Below are 23,551 nucleotides of genomic sequence, written 5' to 3'. Positions count from 1 at the left end.
TCGGTCAGCTGACTGCCCACGAGACGGGCTTGAGCACCAAGAGGACGAGGCCCGCCAGCCAGTGTCTGTCTCAGACTCAGCACCGTCGACAAACATCTCTAGCACCATTCTCAGCCCCTTGGAGCACCGCGGGGTCTGCACAGAGGAGCCCCAGAGTGGCAGCACCTGTCATCACCCCCATCGGGGTCCCTGTGTCCAGCCCAGGCCTGGCCCATGGGAAAGGCTGTCAGGTCTCTGGAAGTATGTGTGCAGCGGGGATCCAGGGGGCTGACCCCCACAGAGGGGCCAGATGGAAAGTGACCGAGTGTGAGGTCAAAGGACCATCTGGTTTCCCAGAAGTTGACAGAGCCCGGAAGGGGGCCGTGGGGTGAGGCGGATCCAGCCCTGACCCTTCTGAACATCCCCCCTGCAACCACCACCACCATCATGGGGCCCGCCTGCCGGTCCGGGGTGTCCAGCTCGTGGAACAGTCTTCTGGAATGCTCGGCCTCTCCTGTGCAGGGCCCCATCCCCGCTGTGGGACATGCAGTGACCAGTCTGAGGGCCTCCACCCCGTCCCCCCATTGGCACGTCTGTGGGTGCTCCGAGTTGGAAGCCGAGGCCCCTCGGGGCAGCAGGCAAGCGAGGGGGGCCGTGTGCTCGGGAGACACAGTGGGCGCTGTTGTCGGAGCTGCGAGCGGCTGTGCGGGGGCAGTGCGGGGCTGTCAGTCGCTGTCGGGGCTGTGCGGGCGCTGCCTGGAGGCGTAGAAGTCCCGGCATGTCTGGCAGCATCGCTGGTACCAGCGTGGGTCCGAACACAGTCCCTGCTCGCGGATGACCCGGCAGTGAACTGTCCACTGGTCTCGGGTGCACTTATAGGTCAGGGCGGCTGTGGGGAGATTGGGGATGGGGTCACAGGGTTACCAGGACTGTCCCCATGTGGGCTATTTGGTTTGTTTTTTTGGGTTACTCCCGGCAGAACTCAGGGGTTCCTCCTAGCTCTGCACTCAGAAATCACTCCTGGCAGGCTCCGGGGACCATATGGGATGCCGGGGATTGAACCCGGATCCGTCCTGGATTGGCCACATGCAAGGCAAAAAAACACCCTACTGCTGTGCTTTGTCTCCGCCCCCACCCCCCTGTGGGCTATTTGGGGTCGCCCTGAACATGCAGGCAGGGACGAGGCCCCAGGGACAAGTGAGGGGACCCAAAGTAAACCCCCCAATAGAGCCTTTGCCGAGTACATTTCACAACGGTTCTGGGGTAGCGGGAACCCACCCCCAGGACAACCCTCTCTCTCACTTCCACACCTCCATGAGAAGCCGGTGCTGACCCCTGACAATCTCCTCACAGTGCAGAAGAGAAAGGAAGAGCGGTGGGCGCCTCCCCCAGGACCCTCAATCTCTCCCCAGCACCAATTATGGCAGCAATAGGGCTCCGTGGGGGGCTTCATCGTGCCCCCATGTGCCCCAGGACTGACTGTCAGGGGCTCACCCAGGCGCGGGGACGTGATAGTGTTGCTCCGGGCCCCCTGGCCGCAGGCTTCCCGCTGGCACTGCCTGTAGGCCGTGGGCTTGGTGAGTGCCGGGCAGATGTGTCCGTGGCGTCCGCTGACCCGATGCATGCACTGGACCACGCGGCTCTGCAGCCCCTTCCCACAACTGGCCGAGCACTGCGGGGAAAAACAGCAGCCTAAATTGGGCCGCGATGGACACCAAGGGGTGGGAGTAACGGTGACCTATTTCTGCAGCGGCGCTCAGCAATGCTCAGGGCTCGATTTCCCCCCCACAGGGTCATGTTGGGGCATGACGGAGAATAACATGACCAGGGACAGTTCAGTGGGCTGAGCAGGGGCCTGTCTATGGGACCTGTCTATGGTCCCCCAACACCACCAGGAGCTCCCTGGGGCAGAGTTGGTGGCCACCAAGCCCCGCTGCATCAGTCAACAGGGAAAAAAGAAGATGTGCCTGCCCGGGATGCCCGCCGGACTCACCTTGGCCCACTCCCCGGTTTTCCACTCGTAGCAGCCCGAGTTGTCTTCGCAAGGCTTCTCAGCCGGCGGCTGCGTGCTGGGGTCGCACCGGCCTCGCGGGTTGGCGCATGTCACGTTCCGCTGCTGGGTGCCCGCCCCACAGTTGGTGGAGCACTGCAAAGGGAGAATCGAGCCCGGCTGCAGTCCCAGGAGCCATGCCGGAGCTGGGTGCCAGCGCCCTGACAAAGGCCCCCAGAGGACCACGGGGACGTGCTGGCCTTCCCTGGCTGTGGGACTTGGCCAGTCCGAGGTGGGCCTGCCACCACTGCCATGTGCAATGTAAGGGGTTCCCTAAAGCCAGTGCTTCTCAATTATTTTCTGTCATGCCCCCCTAGGAAGAAGGAAACATTTTTGCGCCCCCCAACGCCACTAAATAGACATACAAAAACAAACACAGGGCTTAGCTCGTAGGACAGTGTTTGCCGAGGTCAAACGCGCCCCCTTTACGGAGCCCTGGGGGGCGTGCCCCACTATTTGAGAAGCACTGCCTTAACCCTACCTGGCAGATTCCTGGGGACACAACTCCCAGGCTACAAGATCTGACCTGAGAGCGGTGAGCTCTGATTTAGTCTTTGCGGCTGGGGCTGTGCAGTTGGGGTCTGGGGGACACACCCGGCAGCTTTCAAGGGTGAGCCCTTGCTCTGTGCTCAGGGATCACTCCCGGTGGGGCTCAGTGGGTAGAGCCCCGGTCTGCCACGTGCCAAGAAACAAAGTCCTTCCAGCCCCAGAGCACCGTACAGCTAAGTCAATCATATCAGGCTCGAATATTTGGGGACCATCTGCTTTTCCATCCACCTCTTCCGGTAAGAAACAGACTAAGGCTCGAGTAGGAAGGGTGCTGGCTTTCCACATGCTGACCCAGTTCGATCCCCAACAGCCCCTCTGGCTCCCTGGAACACCAGGAGTGATCCCTGAGTGCAGAACCCCACAAACCAAACAAAGAAGCTAAAAAAACAAAAACAGATTGAGCAGGGTAGAAATTATGGTTTGATCTGGTTATAACAAACCTCGTTTTTGTTTTGTTTTGTTTTGTTTTGTTTTTGATCCATATCTACTGACGTTCAGGGGCTACTCGTAGCTATGCACTCACAAATCGCTCCTGGCTGGCGGGACCATCTGGGACCCTGGGGAGTTGAACCACCGTCCATCCTAGGTTAGCGCGCGCCAAGAAAAGCCCTACTGCCTTCGCCACTGCTCTGGCCCCATGACAAAACTCTTATCTGGGTCCAACCCCAGCAGGGAAGCTTCAGCTCCCAGCAGGGGGCTGGGGGAGCCCTCTAGCCAGGACGGTGCCCCCGTCCCCCAAGAGCTGTCCTTGAAGCCCAAGAACGAAGAAGAAAATGCACCCGGTGGAAAAGTGGCCTGGGGTGTCTCTCTTTGCTCAGCGCCGCAATTCTGGCAGCCGAACCCAGACTCTACCACTGTCTGCAGAGAACTGCTGCCTGGCAAAGCATGCCTGGGACTCGGCCCATGTCCTGCTGGGAGTGAGCCCAGAGCCCTGCTAGGTCAGGCCATATTTTGGGGCAGGAATCCAAACCAGATGGGGTTTTCCTTCCTGATTCCAGGTCACACCTGTCGGTGCTTGGGGTGGGAGCTGCACCCTCTTTGGGGGGTCCCAACCCTCATCGTGCGGTGCTGAGGGTGGAACCCGGGGCTCTACGTGCTTCTGGAGCCCGTGTGGGGGACTAGCCCTCTGGCCCTGGAGTACAGTTTTGGGGGGGAGCAGGGGGCGGAACGCTGCCACAGGGAAGCCAGACCAAGCCCAACACGGCCGTAAGCACCCACCTGCGACCACTCCGAGGCCTCCCAGATGGACAGGCAGGCGTGGCCCTCGCAACTCTGCACGGGGGCTGGCGGGGGGCCAGGGCAGTACAGAGGCCGGGTGACGGCGTGGGTGCCGTTCTGCAGCTGGGACACGCAAGTCACCTCGCGGTGCTGGGTGCCCCTCTCACAGCTGGCCGAGCAGGGGCTCCAGGGGCCGGCGGCCCACCTGCGGGAGGGGGGCAGGTGAGGCTGCGGCCGAGGAATGGACGCGATGGCGGCTGGAGGGGAGCACAGACCAGACACAGCTGAGGAGGGCCCTGGCGCCGCCCCAAGAGGTTCAGCCCTGCCTTGTCTTCTCTGGCTCCGGCCCTGTCCTGGCTAGGACATGCACGTCGGCGATGGCTCTGGGCCCCCCCGAGCTGTTCTGGGTGTCCCCACCCCAACTCCAGCTCCGGTCTTCTGGTTAGAAGGGATTTGGGGCCTGCAGACATCACTTTCGCAAGCCGGAGCAGGGCCAAGGCCTCCGGGACATGTGGCTGCCTCCCTCCCCACCCCGTCCCGAAGCCAGCCAGGGACCGTGGCTCCTCACCATGACTGGCACGGGTGCAAGTTGCATCTGCGGACCTGGGGCTCAGGCCGGCTTGCTTGTGGGCAGTCGCTGTCGCTGGCCAGCGCCGTGGTCTGATTGACGACACGCGTACATGACACGATGGTCCTGCGCTGCCCTGAAACCAAAGCATGGGAGGGAGGGAGAGGGCTGGGGCCGCCCCCAAGGTCTTTCCTGCCAGCTGGGGACATGGCTGGGGGGAGGGACACGGTGCTACAGTGCTCCCTGGGATGGGCATGGAGAAAGGTTATGGGGTGGGTGGGGCAGGAGTAGGGTCCGTTTGGGCCACACCTGGTGGTCCTGGGGCTCACTCCTGGTTCTGCACTCACTTCTGTCTTTGTTCCCAGGACCCTCCTGGCTCTGTCTCAGGGCTCCCTCTTGTCTCTGTTCTCAAGGCTCACTCTTGGCCATACGCAAGGCCAGACCGAACAGGGATCCCTCCCATCCAGCCCTTTGCTAAACCTAACTTGGGCACAGGGCTGACGGAGCGACTCCTATAAGTCCAGGGTTACTGTGGCAGAAGGGAAAGGGGGTCAGGAGGCGCGGACACGTCTCTGGGGTCTGGTGTTGTCCGTGAGGGTCCGAGGCACCTGTGAGGGTCTGAGGCACCCGAGTCCCCCCACCCACCCACCCCCGCCGCGCACCTCCTCCACACTGCACGCTGCAGCCTTCCCAGCCGCTGTGAGTCCAGAGGAACGACGAGTCCGGAGCCTTCTCCCGCTCGCCTGCCTCGGGACTCACGGGGACGATGTATTCGTAATGGATCCCGTAGCTCTGGTCGTGAAACAGCAGCACCTGGATCCGCAACACAGTCAGACTCTAGTAACCCCTGAGCACTGCCAGGTGTGACTCCAAAACAAAAACAAAGACAAAAGTCTTAATACTACTGCCCATCATGAAAAATCACTTTTCAAAACACATGGAGACAAACTATGGCTATGTGATCCTAGAGTTATTCAAGGGTTGTTTGCACATAAGAAGAGACCCAGAGGTCCAGAGCGAGCACATAGCAGGGAGGGCACTTGCTTTGCGTGCAGTTGACCTGGGTTCGATCCCAAGAGACCCATATTGCCCCTTGAGACTACCAGGAGTGAGCTCTGAGCACAGCTGTGAGGAACCCCTCCCAAATCAAAGGTAAAAAAGACCAAGGGTGGGGCCGGCGAGGTGGCGCTAGAGGTAAGGTGTCTGCCTTGCAAGCGCTAGCCAAGGAAGGACCGAGGTTCGATCCCCCGGCGTCCCGTATGGTCCCCCCAAGCCAGGGGCAATTTCTGAGTGCTTAGCCAGGAGTAACCCCTGAGCGTCAAATGGGTGTGCCCGAAAAAAAAAAAAAAAAAAAAGACCAAGGGTGGGGGACTAGAGAGCTGCCTGGCTGGGAGACACTGAGCACCACCAGGGTTGATCCCGGTACCGCAGCACCCAACCAAGTGTGTCCACGAGCCCAGCTCTGAACGGGCAACGCTGGTGATCAAGAACTACCAGGAGAAGACCAGAAGGACGTCATGAGACTTTTCTGGGTAAAATAGCACAAATGACCAAGGTACTGGGTGACCCCTCCCCAGAAGATCCTAGGAACGAGGCAATCCCTCGCAGGGAGATTCCAAGAACCAGGCATCCCCTCCTCAGAAGATCCCAGGGACCAGGCGATCCCTCCCGGGGAGATCTCAAGAAAAGGCTGGTCACCTACCATCAGGTGAAGTGGCTGCTCGGTGGGCCCCTTGGCTGAGATCTTCTCCCACAGGCCCCGCCTGACGTAGCGGACGGTGGTGCCGGCAATCTGGAACTCTCCGGGGAGTGCGATCTTCCAGTCGCTGTTGATGGATCGTCTGCTGGAGTCCCTGAGAGCTGAAGGCACAGGATGACCTGGCATCAGGGACCAGGCAAGTTCCCGAGGGGTGGCTGAGGGGTGCACCGGGGGCAGCAAGGCCTGCTTGGGAGACTTGCCAGGCAAGAGATGCAGGCTGAAACCACACGCACTGGTGGCAGAAGTAGGGGGTCTCTAAAGCCACCTCCCTGGGCTGCAGGGTGGGGCGTCGGCCTCATTGCAGCTGCCCTGTGCTGGGTGGGAAACAGGCTCTTTTCCCAAGCAGCCAGATTCTTTGAGCCATGCACAGAAGTGGCTGTGACAGAGAGACCTGGCACAGGGGCGGATGTGGGGCCCACACCGAGTTTACACCCTGCCCAGTCATGCGGTGCAGAGCAGACCCAAGATTCCATTCTGCTGCTGGCCAGGTGTGAAGTTTTGCTCTCCCCTATGAGCCACAGACATGACTGCAGTGCTCAGGGAGCACTTTGGCATCTGGGGGATTTCCTGGCGCCTGGCGGAAGAGGCTGGTCTCTTTGATGACGTTCTTCAGAGAACCGAAGCAGAGGATCTGAGGGCTGCTTCAGGGCTCGGGGGCCTCCCGCGGTCGCACACACAGCAGATAGGGGAGAACCAGCCCCACTTGAACCCTGGAGTGTCTGCTCTAAACAACCTTTCTGAAGACCTGAGAGCGGTTCTGGGGAGTGCGGATGAATCCGGCAACTTCGTGAATGTCCTGCCCTGTCCGTTTCTTTCCTGCAATCTCTTTCCTGCAGTGTCCAGGATGGATTCAGGGCCTCCAACTTATAGGACAAGTGCTCTCCTGCTGAGCTTTGAGCCCACACACGATTTTCCTCATAACATTTCTTTCTGGATTTTAAGAAGACAGTGTAGTGGGCTAGAGCAATAGCACAGCAGGGAGGACATTTACATGAAGCAGAGCTGACCAGGGTTCGATCCTCAGCATTCCACAGGGTCCTCTGAGCATTGCCAGAAGAGATCTCTGAGTGCAGAGCGAGGAGGCTAGCTCCTGCTAGCAAAGCCTGCGTTCTCTCCCCTGAGCTATTTCGCCCACTCCCAGACTGCAGGATTTGTTTGTTTGTTTGTTTGTTTGTTTGTTGGGTGACACTGGGGTTTGGGCCACACCTGGACGTGCTCAGGAGTGACTCCTGGTTCTGCACTTGGGGCCCACTCATGGCGGTGCTCAGAGAACCCTCTGAGATGCCTGGGATCGAACTCTGGTCAGCCCTGTGCAAGGCAGGTGCTCAACTTGCTATCTTAACTCTCTGCTCTAAGACTCTGCTATTTTGGTGGTGTTTACTGAGACATGAATGTGACCCAACATGGTCTGTGTTATATGAATGGATGGGTTGGGGATCAGACTGAAATAAAAGGCATTTATGGGTAACATGAATTGGGTTGGGTTGTTTTTGCCAGAATAACGACAGGCCAAGTGAACTGTCAACCGTGGAAACACTCCCAGGGCCAGATGCAGAGATGAAAACTGTGAAGCCATGAGTGATGGGGACCCCCAGAGAACCTAAAGATAGGACCTTGGAGCAGGGCTGCTGGAAGGAGCCAGAGGCTGATGCCCAGACCCAAACAATGGAGCCCAGAGGCAGCCGCTGAGGCCACCCCAGGCCGGGGACATCAGGAGGCTGTGGGTCTTCCAGGCTGAGGTGGAAAGGTCCTGACTGCGGCAGGCTTGGGCCTTCTGTGCAAAGCTCGAGGCTGGGGGCTGGAGTGAAGGTCAGGGTGCAGGACACATGGCAGGGGGGACAGGATCCGTGGGTGTCTGAGGGTTTCCTGACCCCGTTGGAAGACATGCTCACCTGTACAGCACAGCAGGACATCTGATACTTCAAGGAACTCGGAGTCCTCCTGGGCGCAATGCGACACTAAGCAGCCCGATTCCTCAGGGTCCTTCCTCTTCCCCTCTCCCTCCCACCCTTCATTCCTATCTGCCTCTCACTGCTGCACTCAACCTTCGGACTAAGACGCCCCACACTCTGTTGGGCACCCAGACTCACACTGGAAATAGGAGTGCCCACCTGGAGGGGCCGCTGAGCCTCATGCCAGCCCCATGGCCCCAACTGATTCTCAGAACCGAAACTTGGATGGAGCCTGGGACCAGAGCAGCAGGATAGCAGGGAGGACACTTCCCTTGCACACAGCCAGCCAGGGTTTGATCCCCGGCATCCCAGAAGGTCCCCTGAGCCTGCCAGGAGTGATTCCAGAGTGCAGAGTCAGAAGTCAGCCCTGAGCACCACCGGGTGTGGCCCAAACCAACCAACCAACCAACCCATCTCATGAATGTGGGGTCAGTTCTCGTGGGCTCACCCAGGAACCCATGGGCCGGCTGGTTCTCCACCACACGGATCCTCCGGGCTCCGACAGGGATGACAGCAGCCTCAATGTACCCTGGAGCAACAAGAAGAGACTTGGTGAGTTGGTGCCTCCCCGAGGTCTGTGGACAGAACCAGCAGAGGCCCAGCTGGAGGCCGGGGTCCAGATGCCAATCCAGACTGTGCTAAATCCCCACCCAAATCTCGGGGCTCAACCCCTCCACCCCAGGTGCCAGAACTGGCTCTTGGCAGGTGTTCTTAGCTAAGTTGTTTGCGCCCTGGGTGTGGTGGGGCCAAAAGGAGCTGGTGTCCTCGGGAAATGGAAATTTGAAGGTGGAAGCCAGAGGCAGGACTTAGGGGCACAGCCCCAGGAAGCACAGCAGAGAGGAAGCAAGCCCACCCCAACACCATCCCGGAGCTGTGTCCGACGTCCCACCATAGGTGCCACCCGACCTGTAGCTGTCATGGGCCTGCACTCCCAGAAACACACATGTCTCAGAAATCGGGGTTCCTGATTCATCTGTCTCATGCACAGTGCTGAGGGTGGCCCCGAAATACCTCCAGGTAGTGGCAGATGGTAAGCTACTAGCTTGGTGAAAAAGCCAAGGCCTTGCTTGAGTCCTCCTAACTGCAGTGTTGCCCCCACTCCCCACCTCCGAGCCTGCCCTTCAGTCTTGCCCCAGCAAGAGCGAGCAAGCAGGATGTGGGCCCCAGTGATGATGGCTGGCGGGGAAGTGGCCTATGGGGCAGCTGTGCCAGTGAAGGAGGCCCCACCAGGGTTTCTCTTCCTGGTCTTTGGGCTGGGTCTTAGGCCTATACTTGCTTCAGCAATTGAGAGGACGATCTTAAAGAATAATTTTTATCTCCCCCCCCCCCCCAGGATCTCAAATTTTATAAGGGTCAGTCTTGACTCCCGATTTAAGGATCATTTGAATCAGCAGGGAGCTGGTGAAAAAACTGAAAAAATGTGAGACTTGGGGCCCAACTATGGTGCAGTTTTGGAAAGACTTATTTTGTGGGCTTACTTCTCACAGTAAAACAAAACAAAACAAAAACAACCTTGCAAGTCAGCCTGGTACAGTGCTCCCAAGTTATCAGCATTAAAAGTTATGATGGGAGGCCGAAGAGATAGCATGGAGGTAAGGCATTTGCCTCTCATGCAGAAGAGTGGTTTGAATCTCGGCATCCCATATGGTCCCCTGAGCCTGCCAGGAGAGATTTCTCAGCATAGAGCCAGGAGTAACCCCTCTGAGCACCGCTGGGTGTGACCAAAAAAAAAAAAAAGTTATGACGGGGGGCTGGAGAGATAGCATGGAGTTAAGGCGTTTGACTTGCATGCAGAAGGACAGTGATTCGAATCCCGGCACCCCTTATGGTCCCCCGAGCCTGCCAGGGGCGATTTCTGAGCGTGGAGCCAGGAGTAAACCCTAAGTGGTGCCAGGTGTGACCCAAAAACAAAAACAGAAACAAAAGTTATGAAGGGAAGAGTGTCGAGAAGGCTGTACTTCAAGACATGCCCTACCCAGGAGCAACAAAACAGGGTCAAGCTGTATGCGACATGCTGAGTGCCCTGGGCATGGCCAGAGAGGGTCTAAGCCTACTTTCAACCTCAACAAATAAAAGATGGTTTCTTCTTGTTTGTTTTTTGGGATCACACCTATGGAGCTCATGGGTTACTCCTGGCTCTGTACTCAGGTATCACTCCTGGCAAACAATGTCCAGAACTTGGAAACAACCCAAGTGTCCAAGAACTGAGGGGTGGATAAAGAAACGGTGGCACATCTACACAACGTAATACTGTGCAGCCATTAGAAAAAAATTAAGTCATGAAATTTGCTTCTACGGATGGATGGATATTGAGGTTATGCCGAGTGGAGTCAGTGGGAGAGGGACAGATATAGAATGGTGGAACCCATTTGTGGGATATGTGTGTATATGTATATATATTATGGCATGGCATCATATCCAGAAACAATAGAGATGAGGGCCAGGAGGACTGGTCCAAGGTGAAGGAAACTTGCCACAGAGTGCTGAATGCCATTAGGCCAGAGAAGGGGCCACTATGACGATGAGAGTTGGAACTGACCACTCGGGACAAGAACTGGGTGTTGGGGAGGGGAAAGAAAAGAGATAAAATCATAGGTGTGATACCCTTTCAGTTACAGTATTGCAAACCAGTGTCTAAAAGGGAAAATAAAGACAGAGAGAAAGAAAGAAAGAAAGAGAGAAAGAAAGAAAGAAAGAAAGAAAGAAAGAAAGAAAGAAAGAAAGAAAGAGAGAGAGAGAGAGAGAAAGAAAGAAAGAAAGAAAGAAAGAAAGAAAGAAAGAAAGAAAGAAAGAAAGAAAGAAAGAAAGAAAGAAAGAAAGAAAGAAAGAAAGAAAGAAAGAAAGAAAGAAAGAAAGAAAGAAGGAAGGAAGAAGGAAGGAAGGAGAGAGGGAGAGAGAAAGAAAGGGGGGACAGAGAAAGAGAGAGAGAGAGAGAGAGAGAGAGAGAGAGAGAGAGAGAGAGAGAGAGAGAGAGAGAGAAATTGCCCGTGCCAGAGGCAGGCAGGCAGAGGACAGGAGGGAAACTAAGGATGATGGTGGGGAATGTACACTGGTGAAGGATATCAGTCATTATATGACTGAAACTCAATTACAATTTGAAATTATAAAATTTTCATACTGTATTATGTAAATATACTATAAAAGTTCAACTGCATATGAGCAACTTTGTAACCTCAGTATTTAAATAAATTAATTTTTTTTTTAAAAGAAATCACTCCTGGCAGTGCTTGGGGGACATAAGGAAGCAGGTTCTTTTTTTGTTTTTTTGTTTTTGTTTTTGTTTTTTTGGTTTCTGGGTTACACCCGGCAGCACTCAAGGGTTCCTCCTGGCTCTATGCTCAGAAATCGCTCCTGGCAGGCTCAGGGGACCCTATAGGATGCCAGGATTCGAACCACCAACCTTCTGCATGCAAGGCAAACGCCTTACCTCCATGCTATCTCTCTAGCCCCTGGAAACAGATTCTTATAGTCCCTGGTCATCCATAAGGGCTACTGTCCCTTTAGATGTAAAGATGTCAGCTACCAGATGCCCTCCCCTTGTAGCTGCTGCTGGAGGGCAGTTGGCCCTGGGGTATACAAAGCTGGGGCTGAAGTGCTAGCAGCCACTGCCCCTGCTGGATTGCGCTAGCTGGACAATCATGCTGGACTGCTGGAAAGACTGTTTCCAGACTCCCTGCTCTGCTCCTGCTTCCACTCGCCTACTGTTCCAGGCTGGACACTTGGCACCCAGAGCAGGCGGGGAGTTTGACCTTTGACCCTTTGATCCTCTGGGCTATCAAAGTTTGTGATCCTGTGGATCTAAACCATGATCCCTTCATGGACCAAGGTCCTAATCCCGTGGTGGATTAAATCTATGCTGGTCTCCTGGGTATTTCATGAAAATCTTTTACCCTATTCCATGTCTTTCAAAGATCCACTGCTATTCATGTGACTAGGGGTGATAACATGCTGGAATAGATATCTCCAAATAGTGACAAAAAGAAACAATGCTGTACTCATCAAATTAATTTAAAAATATTACCCCCTCATCCCCTCTCGAGCCCAAGTCGGGGAGACCAGACCAGACCAAACTTAGCTGCGAGTGTTGCCCTCTCAGCACCTCCCGTGACTATGCCTTGAAAAGAGAACGCCTTCTGAAGGACCTTATCAAATCCAACAGTGTTGCTCGCATTCCCCCAGTACAGGAGAATTCTACTGAGTCAAAGCCATCAGGGAGGAGAGGTGTCTTTGCAGTAGAAACTCCAGCTCAATATCAAACCCAACCTAGGACTAATAATATTCCAAATACTAATGGTGGCAGCCCAGGGAGACCTGGCTCTCCCAGGCATGACTCAAACTCCAGCACCTCAGATGATGAGCCAGTTAACAGCTCTTCAGCCCGAGAGTCTGAAAATTGTTTCCTGCTGCATAAAATAAGGCCAGAACCCAGAAAATCAAGGCCTCATGAGCATCCACCATACCAAGGGCTGTAAAAAACGCTTTCACTTCTTATGGAACCACTTCTCTATATTGTAAGGAATATTTAACTGGCTGGATTAAAAGTGCACTTTAGACCCCCCCCCCCAAAGATTTTCAAACAGTGGCTAGAGTATGTCTGAGCCTTCCCAGTACTTGCAGTGGAGATTGTGGTATAGCGGTGAGGCCAAAGCCAAACTACATATCGTAGGTCATTCTGACAGGAGACTATTTGGGGTCTGAATGACATATGATATGCTAATAGGTGAAGGGGAATATGAGAATCCAGAAAGCAAGCTAACCTACCCATACAATTCTAACACATACTCAAGAGACCTTGGGTGCACGGGAGAGGATTGTCACAGATGCAGAATTCAAGGAAAGCTACACAAAAATCTTCCAGGGGGGGTCACAGAGCCTTATGGCCAATTTATAGGAAAATAAACAGAAACAAAGGCAACTGAGAGAAAAAGAGACCAGCAACACCTGATAAGCAGCTGGCTTTTGAAAATGCTAACAAAGTCTCTCAAACAATTTTGCTGCCAATTAAGGAGGGAGATGTTATGGGTTACCTGAAAGCATACTGGAACACAGAGGACCTGGCCCTCATGCAGAGAATATAGAATCCCACCCAATCATGTATTTTCTGGCCAAAATGTGGCAAGGGAAACCATTGTGGTTCATTGGGGTTTGGAGAAACTAAACCCAAGGACAACCCAAGACCTCAGAAACCTGGGGTAGATGCTATAATTGTCGAAAATTTGGCCACTATCTCAGGACTGCAGGACCCTCCCTGGCCCTGCCCTCTGGAGACTGCCATATAGACCTTGACCACAATGTGGTTGAGATCATTGGGCAGGCGATTGCCCCAAAAACCAACAGGTGTCGGGAAACTGGGCAGGGGGCCAATGCCAGGCCCCACAAAATCACGAGCCCCAAGTCATGAAGGCCTACTGCCAACAGGTTTGCTGAAACCAGCCACGGCAGGAAGTGCTGGCTAAGATATCTCCTGCTCTGACACCATATCTCAATAGCATCAGCTCAATGTCCCTACAAATTGAAATCCTGAATAAAGGGACCAAATATCACTAGGCACTGTAGGCCAACTCTTAGGAAGAAGCAGTCTAACTATTAAAGGGGCTGATGTGCATGTGGGTATAATAGATTCAGATTACACTGAAGAGATAATAATTGTTCACAGTACCAAAAGCATGGACATTTAAAAAAAAGGAGAGCTCATTGACCAATTCTTGCTTCTTCCATTTGTTATGGCTGGCCATTCCAATTGCCCAAGGATCGGAGGCTTTGGTATCACCAACCCCCTAGCAACCTCTGCAGGTCTCCTCGCAGACTTTGCCTATGATCTTGCAAAAAACATGCGCCACTAATAACTCTAGAGATAATGGAAAAGAAGTCAAAGGAATGATTGATATGAGAGCCGATGTTTCCATCAACTCTCCCGATACCGGCCCCATAGTTAGGCCCTGCAAGACATGCCTTATGGCTTGCAAGTAAGTAGCGGGTACTTCGCCTTCTTCCTGTCCAACAGAGTGCTGAATGGCTGAAAAGCTTTGACCCCAAGGGAATAGAGCCACACTTTAGCCTTATGAGGCTTCCGTTGTTCCTAAATGTATGGGGTCGAGATCTACACAAACAATGGCATTCGGAGTCCATGATTCCTTCTCCAGCCACTTTTCTAGCCCATAATTCAGAGAGCATGTATTTTTTAAGTCAAGGCCACTGTGATACAGTGCCCGCCACTACTCTGCATTCAGTGGAAGTCTAATCATGTTGTGTGGACACGACAGTGGCCCCTTAAAGAAGTAAAGATAAGGTACTTATAAATTTAGCAGAGGAACAACTTAAATTGGGGCATATTAAAACATCATTTTCCGAATGAAATTCGCCTGTCTTTGATTACTTCAAAAATGGACCAAATGGCAATATTTGATTGACTTAAGAAATGTAAACAGGGGGCCGGCGAGGTAGTGCTAGAGGTAAGGTATCTATCTGCCTTGCAAGCGCTAGCCAAGGAAGGACTGCAGTTTGATCCCCCCCCCCTTGCGTCCCATATGGTCCCCCCAAGCCATGGACTATTTCTGAGCGCTTAGCCAGGAGTAACCCCTGAACATCAAATGGGTATGGCCCAAAAAAACAAAACGAAACAAAATTTAAACAGGGGGCTGGAGAGATAGCAAGAAAGTAGTTTTGCTTTGCATGCAGAAGGATGGTAATTCAAATCCCGACATCCCATATGGTCCCCTGAGTCTGCCAGGAGCATAGAGCCAGGAGTAACCCCTGAGTGCTGCTGGATGTGACTCAAAAACCAAAAAAAAAAAAAAAAGGGGGGGGGCAGCAAGGTGGCACTAGAGGTAAGGTGTCTGCCTTGCAAGCGCTAGCCAAGGAAGGACAGTTCAATCCCCTGGCGTCCCATATAGTCCCCCCAAGCCAGGGGCTATTTCTGAGTGCTTAGCCTGGAGTAACCCCTGAGACTCAAACGGGTGTGGCCTGAAAAACAAAAAACAAACAAAAACAAAAATGAAATGTAAACAGTATAAATGTAAATGATAACCATAATTCCAATCGGAACCTCCAACCCAGCCATCCTTCCCCTGCAGTGATTCCTAAAAATCGGCCACTGGTTGTAGTAGATATTAAAGACTGCTTTTGTAATCTTCCTATTCACCAAGAAGGCCACAAATGCTTTGTATTTTCACTCTTTCTTTAAGTAATAAGGCAACTATGTGCAGGTTTAGTGGACTGTTTTACCCCAAGGAACGACAAACTCACCGGCCATGTGTCAATATTTCACCAATATAGCTCTATATCCTCCTCGTGCAATATTTCCTCATGCTTACATTATCCACCACATAGATATTATGAAAGCATGTTATAAAGAGAAGGAGCGTCAAAGATTATATAAAGATGCAACGACATGCTTACCAGCATCTGGATTCCAAGTTGCAACAAAACCGGAAGGACTGACCGTGACATGAAGCCTACCACAAAGAGTGGTGAATTCAGTCAGAGAAAGAGCTATGCTACCAACTGTCAGGACAATGGTCGTGCGTGAGAGAAGCAGTATGCCTGTCTCTGATACAGGCAAGGGGTGGGGGAGGAGGGAGATGAGGGGCGCTGGTGGTGGGAACGTCGCATTGGTGAAGGTGTTTATTTTCTGTGACTGAAATCCAACTACAAACATGTCTGTAATCACGGTGCTTAAAGATATTATTATTATTATTATTTTGAATTTTGGGTCACACCTGGCAGTGCTCAGGGGTTACTCCTGGCTTTGTGCTCAGAAATCGCTTCTAGCAGGCTTGGGAGACCATGTGGGATGTCCTTCTGCATGCAAGGCAAACACCCTACCTACATGCTATCTCTCCAGCCACAAATAAAGATATTATTAATAAAAAAAATAGTTGCAACAGAAAATATTCAGAGACTGTCTCCATGTGAATATTTGGGTTGTGTTCACATCTTCAGAAAATTTCCATCTACTGGAAAGACCTCAAAACACTCAATGATTTTCAGAAACTGCTGGGAGACATTAATTGGGTTCTGCCCCTCTTGGTATCCATAACTCAGAGCTTAGCAACTTGTTCCTCAGTCTGCTTGGAGACTCTGCCCTGGATAGCCCAGCACAATTAACTCCAAGGTCTCAGAAGAAATTGGATTTTTTTATAGACCATCTTCAGAAGTCCTATCTTTCTCAGTTTACCCCTAGATAAAATGTACGGTTATGGCATTGTCCAATTATCAGGTCAGTTAGAATTATAATCGACTTGTTTACATAATAAACACCCTTGCACTATTGTACTATATTTGGGATTAATAGCTGATCTAAAATTATGTGAGCACATAATTTACTTGGATATGACCCCAGATCATGTGCTACCCACCCCTAAATTACACACAGGAAATTGACTCGATTTTATCTCTCAGAGATGTTCTTCAAAGCGCTTTGGCTGACTTCTCAGGAGAATTTTCCTCCCACTACCTGGTGGGAAGAACTTGAGCACTTTCAGGTCTCCTTTTGTAATATCTTTCATCATGTGCTCCTCTCCTATTCCCAATGTGCTGGTGTTTTATATTGATGGCTCATCCTCAGGGAAAGATGGGACCATTGGCCCATCGCACACCACAACAGTGTTTGTGTACTAATTATAATTCAGCCCAACAAGTGGAACTTGCAACTTTAATTTATTTATTCTCCCATGTTTCAAGCCCATTCAATATAATAAGCGACTCAGCCTACGTAGTTTGCTTTTTTCCTGGAGTTGTCGCTGCTTCCATAAATGCTCACAATCCCGTGGTTCAATATTTACTTCAGCAAATGCAAGCTATTTTTATTTTTTTGCTTTTTGGGCCACACTGCCAGACTCTCGGCTCCCGTTGCCTTTTGCTGCTCTGCTATTGTTTACTTGGTTCTCTCTCTCTCTCTCTCTCTCTCTCTCTCTCTCTCTCTCTCTCTCTCTCTCTCTCTCTCTCTCTCTCTCTCTCACACACACACACACACACACACACACGGGGTTGGCTATAAGCCCCATGGCCTCCCTGCTTCACCTCTCCCTCAATTAGACCCTATTTCTAACCCTCTCTTGTTGGGCTTTGAGAGCACAGACAGGAATGCTGGGATCTGTGCAATTACTGGGATTGATCTCTTTCTACCTCACTCGGTATAAGCCTGTTATTCTTTGGTTGGAATCAGCTTTGAATGTAGCACCATGGATTGGTGTTGAGACCCGCTGGTCCCACCTTCCAGATGTGACAATTTCCCTTAGATTAAAAACTCGATGGAGGGGCCGGAGAGATAGCACAGCGGTAGGGCATTTGCCTTGCATTCGGCCAACTAAGGAAAGATGGTAGTTTGATTCCTGGCATCCCATATGGTCCCCGAACCTGACAGAGTCAATTTCTGAGCACAGAGCCAGGAGTGACCCCTGAGCGCCGCAGGGTATGACCCCAAAACAAAACGAAACAAAAAGGAAGTCGGCCCTTACATTTCTGCATCTCCTGGGAACTGGTGCCTTTCTAGGGCTTAGGGTAAACATGGAGGAACTCCTGAAAATCCTCTTCTGTTTCCATGCATGTGTGTGAATTATTTTCCAGACTGCTTTCTGATTCCAGAGCCATGGCTCTCCAGTGTTCTGCCAGTGCTGCTGAGGCATGTTCCAGGAGGTCCACCAAGCCCTGCTCTGGCTTTGTGCAGGAGTTTTGGGGGCCAAGCACAGTGGTATTTGGGGGAGGCCCCGTGGTGCTCAGGAGTGCTTGGGGCTCACTGCCAGGACAAGCCCTGGGACCCTTAGGCTCAGGATGGTGCATCTGCTTTGGGGGTTATCTTTCAGGGGCTCCCAAGGGGACTTAGAGGGGCATGAGCATTTTCAACTAGGCTGGACAGTTCAATGCTTGGGTTTGGGGGTGTCAGGGGATCCAAGCAGCACAGAGGGTCTTGACAGGGAAACAGAACCTCAGGAAAGAGCCTGAGCAAGAGGGAAGGAGCAGGGGCCTGACTCGGGGCCCGCAAGCCTGCACTCACCCGTGCCCCGGGGGTGGCTGAAGTCACGCTTGACCACACGACAGGACGTGCCGTCCCCGCTGCACACCCCGCACCGGTCCTCCTTGGCTGTGGACCCGATGATGCCGTCACAGCCGATTTTCTAGGACAGGCCAGAGGGCGGCAGGTCACTCGGGGGGCGGGGAGGGCAGGGTGGGCCAGGGGGTGCACAAAGAGATTCTCGGCTGTGATTCTGAGGCCTCACCTGGCAGTGCTCAGGGGCCTGACATATGCTGGTTTTAGCCCACAGGCCCTTCGGGGCTTCCCCCCAAGTAAGAACTGGGCTCCCTTACCTGCCTGTGCTGGGATGTGTTTTGGACAAATCCTTAAACATGCCTGAGCACGTGTGTCTGCACAAATCCTTACATATATTTGAGCATGTGTCTGGACACACACCTGAGCACACACGTCCGCACACCTGTTTACACATGCCCAAGAACACATGTCTGGTCTGCACGCAGACATCCAGGCCCCTAGCAGGCGCACAGGTGTGTCCTCCTTCCACACTCACAGGTCCCAGCTGAAGTCTGTCACTGAGGGGCGGGAGTGGTGGCACAATCTAGCACAGCAGGGAGGACGCTGGACTTGCAGGGGTCTGACTAGGTTCAATCCCCTGAACCCCTCTGGTCCCCTGAGCCCATCAGGATTGATCTCCGAGTGCAGAGCCAGGAGTGAGCCCTGAGTACCAGAGTGGGCATCGGGCATGGGTACCACAGCCAAACACCTGTGAAGGGTCATTGGCCGCCAGCTGGGCCGGGCACAGCAGATCCCGCGCAACCCAATCAGCACCGACTAGAGCCAGCCCAGTGCCCCTGTGGCTGAGAGGACATCTCTAAGCCTGTATGTTGCCGTAAACCACATCCTGAGAGTTGCTAAAACACACGCATGGCATCAGCAGGGACTGAGGCTCTGGTGGGGAGCTGGATGCCAAGTCAGACACACAGAGCGGGTGGCTGCTCGTGTGACTGTGGGCCGAGGGGTGCCAGAGGGAGCAACCCGCCTCCCCGCAGACCCCGCCCGTCCTGGGGCCAGGCTCACCTGGCAGCGACCGTGCACGCACAGGTCCGTCTCGTAGGGGCCGCAGGACGTGCCGTCAAGGACGCGCTCGGACACCAGCAGCGGGGCCTCCGTGCCCAGCGGGAGGCAGAAGAGGGCGCAGGGGGACTCTAGGAGGGAGGGCAGGCTGGAGTGTGCGGGAGCTCCAGGGGCCTCGGGTGCAGGGACCCGGTGTCCTCAGGGATGACGCTCTGGGCCCCCATCCCTGGCCATTGGTTTTTTTTCTTGGGGGGGGGCGGAGTGATAGCACAGTGGGGAGTGCATTTGCCTTGCACTCAGCCAACCTGGGTTCCATCTCCAGCATCCCTAGGGTTCCCAGAGCACCACCAGGAGTGATCCCAGAGTGCAGTGCCAGGAGTAAGTTCTGGTGGGCCCCCCAAAAAAAGCTCTAACGCCCCCCATTATTTCTTGACTTCCGCTGAAACCGAGGCTGGCTGAGCTCGGTGGTACCAGACCAGATGTGGAAGGTGGTGGAGGTTTCTACATTCTTTCCAAAATGACACTTTCCCTTTCACAAACTCTCTCTCTCTGTCTCTCTCTGTCTCTCTCTGTCTCTGTCTCTCTCTCCCCCCCCCTCTCTTTTGGGCCACAACCAGACACCCAGTGGCACTGAAGAGTTACCCCTTGCTCTGCACTCAGAAATCGCTCCTGGCAGGTTCAGGGGACCATAGGGAATGCCAGGAATTAAACTCAGGTCCAACATGGGTCAGCTGCATACAAGGTAAATGCCCTACCACTGTGCTATCTCTCCGACCCCATTACCTTTTTTTTGTTGTTGTTATTTGTTTTTTTTGGGTTACACCGGGCAACACTCAGGGATTACTCCTGGTTCTACACTCAGAAATCGCTCCTGGCAGGCTTGGGGGACAATATGGGATGCCGGGATTCGAACCACCGACCTTCTGTGCGCAAGGCAAACGCTTTACCTCCATGCTATCTCTCCAGCCCCAACCTTTCTTTCTTTAAAAAAAAAAAAAAAGTGGGAGGTAGTAGGTAAAAATTCAGTACCCCATTTTCTTGAACTGTGCGCCAGGGACCGAGATTCCTGGGCAGAAGCCTCCAGGCGGTCAAGCACAGCCTGGCACTTCTGCCCACTCCTCCCCTCAGGGCCCCAAAACCTACTGCAACCAAAGATTTTGGAATAAGGAAGCCTCAGCTCAGTCACATAAATGTGCTGGGTGCGACCCAGAGAAATGGGGTGGGGGGGCAAGAAAATATAGTGGCCCTTTCCGTGGGGTTCTGCCCCCTGAGCTGGGATTCAGTTTCCTTCCAGGGAGTTTCAGGCCCTTATTATTTCAGGGACATTCCACAGGGTCTGACACACGCGGCTGTGGGCAGCCACCTGGCACTTGTGGGGTGGGGGTGGGGGGCTCCAGCAGGGCCAGCAATCGGGGGCAGGCCGGGGAGAGAGAGTGGGGATGCCAGGACCCCCCCACACTCACCATCCACCACCACGGCTGTCAGCAGGTGCTTCGTCTTGCCACTCAGCCAGTCCTGCGTCTGGCACTGCTGGTCGCGGAAGCTGGGCAGGCCTGGCGGGCAAGGGGGGTGTTCGCAGACCGCGTGCTCCACGCTGGCACCCAGGCAGGGCAGGCCCCGGGGGCCAGGGCTGCAAGGGAGGGTCGGTGATGAGGAGGAGACACATCCCACACTCGGCCCCTGGCACGGAAGTGTGGGGATCAGGCCGAATACCTGGTGGGGACAGACACTTACGGGGGATGGTCGCATTTCCTCTGGCGGAAGCGGGCACCTGTCCCGCAGGTGCGGCTGCACAGACTCCAGGCACTCCAAGGACTCCAGTCCCCGTCCGCGTGGTCAGGCAGCGGCGTCTTACTCACACACTCACCCGCGCGGCACCACTGCAAAACAGTGCTCGCAGCTCAGAGGGGAACAGGACGCAGGCCTGGACACTCCAGCCCCGGGGATACATATACACGTCTGAATGAAAACTTGGGTCTCGGGCCCGGAGAGATAGCACAGCGGCGTTTGCCTTGCAAGCAGCCGATCCAGGACCGAAGGTGGTTGGTTCGAATCCCGGTGTCCCATAGGGTCCCCCGTGCCTGCCAGGAGCTATTTCTGAGCAGACAGCCAGGAGGAACCCCTGAGCATCGCCGGGTGTGGCCCAAAAACCAAAAAAAAAAAAAAAAAAAAAAAAAAGGTCCTCTGGCAGTGCCATCTCAAGAAGCCCTTTTCTTTTATTTTAGTTTTTTGTTTTTGGGCCATAGCTGATGATACACAGGGGTCACTCTTGGCTCTGCACCCAGAAATCACTCCTGGCAGGCTCGGGGGACCCTATGAGATGCTGAGGATTGAACCCAGGTCGGCTGCATGCTCCCTGTGCTGTCGCTCTGCCCACCCCCTTTTCTTTATTTTTCGAAATGAACGCCCAGGCCTCACAGAGTGTGTGGCAGGCTCTTGACCCGCTTTGGGCCAGCACATCGTGTCTTTGTGTGCCTGGCTACTAACTCGGGGCGCTCCTCGAATTCAGTCAGGGGCCAGGAGGGGGTGGGGGCTTCGCCCTGAACTTCCGCATGGAACGTGCCCCAAAGGGAGGGGGGACCTTGAAACCCCAGAACAGGAGTGAAGTCCCAGGACTCAAAGGACCAAGAGCCCTGCGCAGGTACGTGTGGCTTCAGAGGGGAACAAATCTCTCTCACAACAGCAAAAGGACAAGAAGCCAAACCTCTTCCCCGAGACCCCTACGCCCACTCTCAGATGTGGCTAGCCGCGTGTCTCTTTGATCCTTGCAGGATCCAAAGACGGCTGGGCCTGGGCTGGAGCACTGCGAGTCGTTACTACTAACAAAGATCCAGCCCCTACCCCAACTTTAAGCCTCTCTAAGTGCCTAGTTTCATTCCCTGTGCCTGGTCCTTGATTTTCTGCACTTGTTATGCAGGGGCCAGTTTCCTTTCCAGAATTATTTCTGGGATACAGAGCTGTCCAATGGACAAACACGCTGTGGTTCTGCAGTGCATGCGGGGGAGGGGGCCGTTTACCTTGTCTGGCCCACACTCTGTGCCGTCCAGGGGTGGGTCCAGCTTGGTCTTGCAGGAGGTGTCCCCTTCTATCAGGCACCACAGTCCCGCACACATCAGGTGCTGTTGACAGGAAAAGACGACAGGTTGGCTATGGGACAGGCATGGGTGGGGTCCGTGCTTTATTGAGGCCTGGAACTGGAAACGGAAGGAAGGAGGCCAGGGCGATGACAGCACAGTGGGCACGACACTTGCCTTGCATGTGGCTGATTCCCAGCATCCCTTACGGTGCTCTGAGTCTGCCAGGAGTGATTCCTGAGTGCAGAGCCAGAAGTAACTCCTGAGCACCACCAGGTGTGGCCCCAAAACCAAAACCAAAACTAACCCCCCCCCCCAAAAAAAAGGCAGGGGAAGGAAGGAGGGAGGGAAGTAAAGGAAGAATAAGGGAGGGAGGGGCCAGTGAGGTGGCGCTAGAGGTCAGGCATCTGCCTTGCAAGCGCTAGCCAAGGAAGGACTGCGGTTCGATACCCCGGCGTCCCATATGGTCCCCCCCCAAACCAGGGGCAATTTCTGGGCGCTTAGCCAGGAGTAAACCCTGAGCATCAAACGGGTGTGGTCCCCCCCCCAAAAAAAGAATAAGGGAGGGAAAGAAAAAGGAAAGAAAGAAAAGTAGGAAGAATAGAAAAAAGGGGCCCAAGAGATAGTACAGTGGGTAGGGCATTTGCCTTGCATCTGGCCGACCCAGGTTTGATCCACAGCATCCCATAGGGTTCCCCGAGTCTGTCTGGAATGATTCCTGAGTACAGAGCCAGGATTCATCCCTTAACACCTCTGAGTGCAGCCCCAAATGAAAGAGGGAGGGAGGGAGGAGAAGTTGCAAACAGAGCAGGCTGGTGTCATGGACCAGGGGATAACTCGGGCTGGTGCCAGGATGGGAGACTTCGGCAAGGGGTCTGCTGCTCCTCCCCTACCCCCCCATAAGGAATGCCCCCCCCCGGAGCGACAGCCACAGCCCTGGCCTGTTTGGTCCCTGCTCTTCCTCCTGAGGTCCCGAGTTTCCCGGATCACTTCCCAGATAAACGCCTTACACCCAATCCTGGCTGCAAATTGAGAGCAGATGCAGCCAGGCTCTTTCCCAGACGTGGAACAGGGCCTGAGGAGGAGCTGGGGGGAAACAGCTGAGCAGGGGTGGGGGTCAGAGGGAGTCTGGCCCAGGACAGAGCGGGAGGGGAAGGGAGCCCAGAGGCCAGAAGGGAAAAGAAAGGGGACGGAGGGGGGTGTAAGAGAAGACCCGGAGAGACTCAGGTCTGGAAGCAGACGTGGATGCAGGAAATAATCCACGCAGTGAAAAGGTACAAGAAAAGGTTCGGAAATTGCAACACGCAAGCTAGGAATCCCACCACGCAGCCTTCCGATCCTAAGGAGGAAAGCAG

The 23,551-nt window shown here is 54.0% G+C and overlaps 1 protein-coding gene across 1 annotated transcript in view; it reads right to left on the bottom strand.

The window, feature by feature from the left end:
* Window positions 1-693: 693 nt before the first annotated feature.
* Window positions 694-23,551, bottom strand: part of ADAMTS17 (ADAM metallopeptidase with thrombospondin type 1 motif 17) — a 55,277-nt gene continuing 32,419 nt past the window's right edge. The window contains exons 12-23 of the mRNA XM_049782670.1: window positions 22,140-22,241; window positions 20,857-21,002; window positions 20,586-20,752; window positions 19,126-19,253; window positions 18,070-18,190; window positions 6,067-6,224; window positions 5,027-5,177; window positions 4,365-4,500; window positions 3,797-4,001; window positions 1,973-2,125; window positions 1,474-1,651; window positions 694-868 (exon numbers count right to left, since the gene is read on the bottom strand). Coding sequence (XP_049638627.1) covers window positions 705-868; window positions 1,474-1,651; window positions 1,973-2,125; window positions 3,797-4,001; window positions 4,365-4,500; window positions 5,027-5,177; window positions 6,067-6,224; window positions 18,070-18,190; window positions 19,126-19,253; window positions 20,586-20,752; window positions 20,857-21,002; window positions 22,140-22,241 — 1,809 coding nt within the window. The 3' untranslated portion in view covers window positions 694-704. The remainder of the gene's footprint in view (window positions 869-1,473; window positions 1,652-1,972; window positions 2,126-3,796; window positions 4,002-4,364; window positions 4,501-5,026; window positions 5,178-6,066; window positions 6,225-18,069; window positions 18,191-19,125; window positions 19,254-20,585; window positions 20,753-20,856; window positions 21,003-22,139; window positions 22,242-23,551) is intronic.

The sequence above is a fragment of the Suncus etruscus genome, chromosome 11, assembly GCF_024139225.1.
Source record: "Suncus etruscus isolate mSunEtr1 chromosome 11, mSunEtr1.pri.cur, whole genome shotgun sequence".
Lineage (NCBI taxonomy): Eukaryota > Metazoa > Chordata > Mammalia > Eulipotyphla > Soricidae > Suncus > Suncus etruscus.
This window is presented reverse-complemented; position numbering and strand designations above follow the sequence as displayed.